The 6,981-nt window shown below is 32.6% G+C and overlaps 1 protein-coding gene across 1 annotated transcript; it reads left to right on the forward strand.

Annotated features, from left to right (window-relative positions):
• The first annotated feature begins 4,554 nt into the window (after nucleotides 1–4,554).
• Nucleotides 4,555–5,505, forward strand: LOC110544792 (olfactory receptor 1165). The gene has a single exon (XM_021630629.2). The coding sequence runs from the start codon at nucleotides 4,555–4,557 to the stop codon at nucleotides 5,503–5,505; it is 951 nt and encodes a 316-aa protein (XP_021486304.1).
• The last annotated feature ends 1,476 nt before the right edge of the window (nucleotides 5,506–6,981 follow it).

Raw genomic sequence — 6,981 nt, forward strand, 5'->3', positions numbered from 1 at the left:
ATATAACATGTACCCTTACAGAGTTGAATACTTAGTATTTAATTTTTATCACTCCCCTTCTTCTCCTTGTGTTGTGGCTGGTGTGTGTATGTGTGTGTGTGTGTGTGTGTGTGTGACACAATGTAGGTGCCAATAGAGATTAGAGGAGGACATCAGATTCCCTGAAGCTGAAGTTTCAGGTGGTTGTGAGCTGCCTTCGATGGGGGAATTCTTTTCCCCAGATTAGTCACACATACTCTTAATACTGAGCCATCTTTACAACAACAAAATGGAGATGTAAGATTATAAATATTGATTTAACTAATTATCAACATTAGCGATGGATGTAACAATGTCTCTAATGATGAGTAGTATCAGTGGCAGTGAAAATATTAGTTAGGTATTCTATTTAAAGATAGCTTGGTTAAAACCGTGTGTTAGAATTCTCTTCAGTCATGATGGATACTCTTACACAAACAGCGATAGAAATTTAGGGAGAAACAAAACAGAAAAGCTCACTTATTTCATTTCTGGTTTTATTTAGTTTTTACTTATTCTTTAACTTATACATAAAACTATGCATAGTGATATGGTACCAAGTTATAGTTCAATACCTGTATATAGTATATACTATTTAAATGATCCAAAGAATAGCAAACTCTTGAAATACTCACTTGTCATGAATAGATTTAAATGCATCCTTTGAACCTTGAAAACAAACTACATGTTGTTATCCACAGCTCCCCGCTGTGTACCAGCACTCAGTGTAAATTGGTGTCTTGTCATATCTCCTTCCTTAGTTTGTGCTCCTTAACTTTCATTCTATTGTCAACTTCTTTGAGTTTAAAAAAATCTGAACATTCTACTGTTCCAATCAAAATTTTACACTGTATTTGTCTTGTCATTATAGGTGTATTTCATTGATAATGTGAAGTCCAATTTAGTCTTATCAGTGCCACTGACAGAGTTTCACTCTCATGGCCAAGCAGTAAATATTCAGTTGTATTCCATATTCTTTTCAGAACCTACTTAGTAAAAGCCAAGCAATTAATTTGTTTCCAAACATTGGCGGTTGTGAATGGTATTAGAGCAGGTGTGAAGTACAGATTTTTATCAACTGGCTGGTTCCTTTTCCCTTTGATAAATTTGGAAGCTTGAATAACAGGTTATAAGACAGCCATGTTTACTAGATTATGTAATATCTATCCTCATTACACGATAACTGAGAAAGATTATACTTCTTATCATACCATTGCCAGCTTTTTTCTCTTCTGTAATTTTGATAACAACCATTCCTATAACTGTGATCTATATGTATATATACACATATTATACACACATATATAATTTTATTACTTATAGTTTATATTAAAATTTCCTTGGTGATGTTAGAAAAATTTTCTCTGTCTCTTGTGGATTTTTTATCTTCCCTTTAGAAATGTGTTATATTTGCAAATAGATTTTTTTTCTTTCAAATATGGTTTCTGATTTTTCTGTTGAATTTTTTTTAAGTTTCTTGTGCATTATAGATACTAACTTACATTCTATACTGCATTTTAACTCATCCTGTAACTCTTTCTTTCAACTTGATTTTAATTTCTTTCTTCTTACAGGTTTCTTTTGAGTGTAATTTTCATTCTTTGTACCTTTGAAGGATACAGCCTCTTTCCCTATTACAATGTTGTGAAATATATCTTCAATTGTATTTTTGCATGTAAAATTTTATTGTATCTTATCTTACATTCAGTTATTTAGTATGTTTAGATTGATTATATAGTTGATGAGGCAAAGTCCTAATTCTATTATTGAGGGTGCAAACACATCATTTTGCTAACACCATTTATTGACAATACTGACCTTATGCCATTCAGTTTCCTAGTAATTTGATATAAATTATTTGGCTATCAGTGTTGGGTTTATTTCAAATCACTTATCTTGTTTTATCTCTTGGTTTGTTCTATACAATGTCCTTGTTGTGTGGATGACTAGTATTTTTCAGTATATTTCAAAGTTATGGAAATTTTTTCCAGCTTTGCCATTCCACTCAACAATGCTGTGACTAGTATAGCTTCCCCACTAGTTCTGTATGTTAAATTTAATATTTAGTTACATAAAATTTGTCACTGATGATCTGAAAGGATTCTCACTGAATCTGTAGATTATCCTGAGTAGGAAAAACATTTTGACAAGGTTGTTTCTAAATTTGGCATATTTAGCTCGTTCTATCTCAAAGAGGAATGTTGAAGTTTCCCATATTCTGTATGATATTAGCCGTTAATTATTTATATTAAACAATATTTTAATATGATAATGTATGTTCTTTGCATGTTAAATTTAGTTATTTCATACTTTCAGATATGAAAGGATTATAAATTATATGATATATCTTTTCTGGATCACGATTGTGAGCTGCGTTTTGTCCCATGCTCTGTTGTGCTGTTCTGTGCTTAACAATTTAAAACCTATCAATTTAAACCAAGTCTTGCCTTCATTTCTGACATGAGTATCACTTGATTATGCTATATACTCAGTGTAGTGTTTAATTTAATTTACAAACATTTCAATAAGAACACTTCATCTACATTTAGAAAAAGTGCTAGCTTATAGAAGTCTTCCTGTTGAATTAGCATATGGCTTTGTGAATGAGTCTGTGGGTGCTGATCTAATGCAATGAGTTAGGAAATATTTCCCTATCCTCAATATTTTGTAATACTGTAAGAACTTATTTCTCCTCCTGAGCTTTCCTTGTTAAGAGATCACTTATGCCTAATCTCTCATTACTGGATTTTGACATGTTCAGATTTCCTATTTTTATTGATGTAGTATTAGGCTGAAACAAGTCCCTAAATTAGCTCTTACTTCAGGAATACTTTAGCATACACATTGCCACACAGTTTCTAATAATAATCTCTAAGAATTCATTGTACCTGTGATATTCTACACTAACATTTCAATGCTTAGCTATTAAATTAATGTTAATAAACAACACACAGCTTATTTTAGTGACAGACTGAGAAAGGCCAGTAAAAGTGAGAAGAGCTTTGATATAGAAATATCAAATGTATTACAAGATAAAGAATTGGGGAGTAGAAGAAAAGAGGAGATAAACATGTTAAGTAGAGGATTAAACAAAAATAAAATTAAAAACATAAATGATGCTATTGATTTTTATTTTAAAATGTATTTTACTTTTATCATAAACTTCCTTTATTTCAGACTTCACCAAATTTTAATTTCATCTTGATTTAGGTTAAGAAGATCACTTAATATTTATGACAGTATAATATGACCATAATAGGAATTATTTTCACACCAAGATAAAGAATTTAAACTGATTTCATTGACCTAAAAAGAAAGATCTGACATGTCTTTATTATCAATAAAGGAGAATATGTTATCAAAGGTCTCAAGTGGTGTGCAATCTCTATTTCCACAGATGGTAACATTAAGCACAATGCCAGTTTGAGTTTGGTTACATAATTCATGTTATATATAAAATGATGTGATTAAAAGGAAAAACCGGGCGTTCACTTCTGTTCATGATACTAAATCACATTTTCATGTTTTCCACCTTGATTTTCTGAACCAGTCCTCAGGTATAATCACGCAAACTACTTAATACGTACATAGATTTTTTGTGAATAACTAAAACAAAAGTCCTTATTAACATATCATATATATCCTTTAATTATAAGTCTACATGAAGAAAATATTTTAGTTTTTTTTATATGACAGAGTATCTTTTCATTCCTTTATCTTTTCTCATTTTTAGTTCCTAATAAATAAGGTGTTGTTCTTTCCTATTTGATGAAATGGATTACAGATGGCTGCAAAAGCAGAAGAAAGCCATTGCAAAACATTTAAAATTTCTTTAATTCCATCTTTAAGAACGCATTTTTGACTGCTGAGACTCTTGAGCTTTCTATCCTATCAGAAGTTGGGAACCTGAATTAAACAATGTCACCAGTGTTCTTCCAAAGCCACTTAAAATCATAAAATGCATATGATTTAAAAATTAAGTAACAATGTAATATTTGTAGACTATATAAAACTGCATAGCACTGTGGATATGTGATACCTGCTTGGATGGACCAAATCTAGTTATTTTGCCACTACATTTTAATGTATATACTACAGGTATTGTGTTTGAGGATTCTTCTGACATGATTGCATGACTAAAACTATCCTGTTTAATGTTTTTATCTTCAAAATGTGCTTTATTATCATAAAATTGTACTTTAATTGATAACTTTCTAGGATTATATACACAAACAAATGCTTAAATGTGTTAGTCATGCTAATTTTACCAGGTATTAAATTCTAGAGTTAAAAGAATAACCTACATTGCTGAAGATCAAAGTCATTGAAAATAATACCAATCTGAAGTTGACACAAGTGAGTATCCACTGAATTTTAGAAGTCTCATGAAATTCTCATATGGTACAATTCTCATGAATGAGAATTGACCTTCTCCTGTTCTTAATGAGCCTCAGCTAAAATTCTACCAAATCACAACCTCCCAGTTTGCTGCTTTAAATTATTCTCTTTTCATTGTATTTCCCTCCATAAGGGATCATGCTGCTTAATGTGGGAAACCAGAGCTCTGTGACCACCTTCATCCTTTTGGGTTTCTCAGAGTATCCACATCTACATGCTCCTCTGTTTCTCCTGTTCTTTACCATCTACGCAATTACTCTGATAGGCAACATGGGCATAATTGTGGTCAGAAGGATCAATCCCAAGCTCCACACACCTATGTACTATTTTCTCAGCCATCTTTCATTTTTGGATATATGTTATTCCAGTGTATTTACACCTAAACTGTTAGAAATTTTGATTGTGGAAGACAGGACCATCTCTTTCAAAGGATGTATGACACAATTCTTTTTTATATGTGCATTTGTGATTACAGAAATGTTCATGTTAGCAGTGATGGCCTATGACAGGTTTGTGGCTGTTTGTAACCCCTTGCTCTACACAGTTTCAATGTCTCCTAAGCTCTGTGGTTTCCTTGTAGCTGGAACATATATGTGGGGTGTACTCTGTTCCTTTACTATCACATATTCTCTTTTGCAATTATCTTACTGTGGACCTAACATTATTAATCACTTTGGCTGTGAGTACTCAGCCATTCTCTCTTTGTCCTGTTCTGACCCCACCTTCAGCCAAGTGGTATGTTTAATAATTTCTATATTCAATGAGACTTGTAGCCTCCTCATCATTCTGGCCTCCTATGTCTTCATAGTTGTCACAATCATAAAGATGCCTTCCAAGGGTGGACTCCAAAAAGCTTTCTCTACTTGCTCCTCCCACCTGACAGCCATCAGCATCTTCCACGGAATCATTCTCCTTCTCTACTGTGTGCCCAACTCCAAAAATTCATGGCTTGTAGTCAAAGTGGCGACTGTGCTTTTCACTGTCATGATCCCCATGCTTAACCCCCTCATCTACAGTCTTAGAAACAAAGATGTAAAAGGGACAGTCAGCAGACTCATGAGCTTAAAACTTCATTCTCACACAGCATAATTTAAGCATATACATTACACATATAGGCATATTTATGACATATAAGTTGTTTATACTTTAATCATAATTGAATTTATTATTTTTATTTTTTATATATGATATATACTTTGTCTTGAATATACAATATAACATGTTTTCTTGTACAAATATAATGTATTCAGCTTTATTATATAGAAATATGTGACGTTTCTATATCAAATATTTTAAAAATCCCTCTAATGAACACTAATGTAGAAGTTAGATTGGGAAAGGAAAATTACACAGCCAACTCTTTCTACTTATTTTATGCTTAATTTTACTTGCATTCAATAAATAATACAAAGATATAATTGTACCTGCATTTTACAAAGTTCAAATAACTATTTTTGAAACATTATTTTGATAACTATTATGAATAATTATTTTTGGTAAAACATGGCTAAAATTCCATATTAAGTTATAGTTCATGTAATGTCTTATTTACAGTATGAAAAAGTGTGTTAATTTAAATAAGCATGCACTGTAAATATTAGCTACTATGTATACCACTCACTTTTGAGTATCAACATGGTATAATAAGCTTAAAAATGTCTTAAAACAATTCCATTATTAAGGAAATATTCTATTTATTCACAATAACGTCTGAATATAGCATATAAGATTGATATAAACACCAAAATAATAGATTATTGTTCGATCTCAAGCATCTTGAAATTACAAATAATATTTTCTTATGCAATGATTCTACATAAAGGATTCATCCAACAGGGGTTTGAAGCAGATGCTGAGACTTTGGGCAGAACTTTGGGCAGAGCAGGGAGTCTTATGGAGAAAGAGAAGGGTGGAAATAGAGGGGCATGGAGGGGACAGAAGGAAACCAACGAAACTAAAAAAAAAAAAAAAAAAACAACATGTGAGCCCAGGAGTCCTGTAGAGACTGATGCACCAAAGGAGGACCATACATGGAAAGAACCTAGAACCCCTGTTCAAATGTGGCCTATTGGCAGCTCAGTCTACATGCGGATCTCTGAGTGAGGGGAGTGGAGGCTGCCTCTATCATGAACTCAGTTGACTGCTCTCTGGTCATTCTCCCCTTATGATGCAGCCTTGCCAGACCAAGGAGGAAGAGGATCCAGGCAGTTGTAATGAGACTTAACAAGCTATGGCTAGATGGCAATAGTGGAGAACTCCCCCTTCCAGTGGACTAGGGAAAGGGGATGAGCAGAAGAGGGAGGAAGGGTAGTATTGTGGGTGTTGATGGAGGGAACTTCAATCAGGATATATAATGAATAAATTCTGAAGAAAAAAAATAAAAATTAAAAAAAACATCAGTTTCTGTGACTCCTTTTACTTGTGAATTACATAAAATAACCAAGCTGTTCTTGTGTTGACTATTAACAACAGAATAGCTCTTTGGAACTTAAAGGAAGGAGTTAGATGAAAGTGTATGGGTTAGAAATGAGTGCTCCAAAGTCTCTCACTCTCTGTATATTGTTC

Source organism: Meriones unguiculatus, chromosome 7, assembly GCF_030254825.1.
Source record: "Meriones unguiculatus strain TT.TT164.6M chromosome 7, Bangor_MerUng_6.1, whole genome shotgun sequence".
Classification (NCBI taxonomy): Eukaryota; Metazoa; Chordata; class Mammalia; order Rodentia; family Muridae; genus Meriones; species Meriones unguiculatus.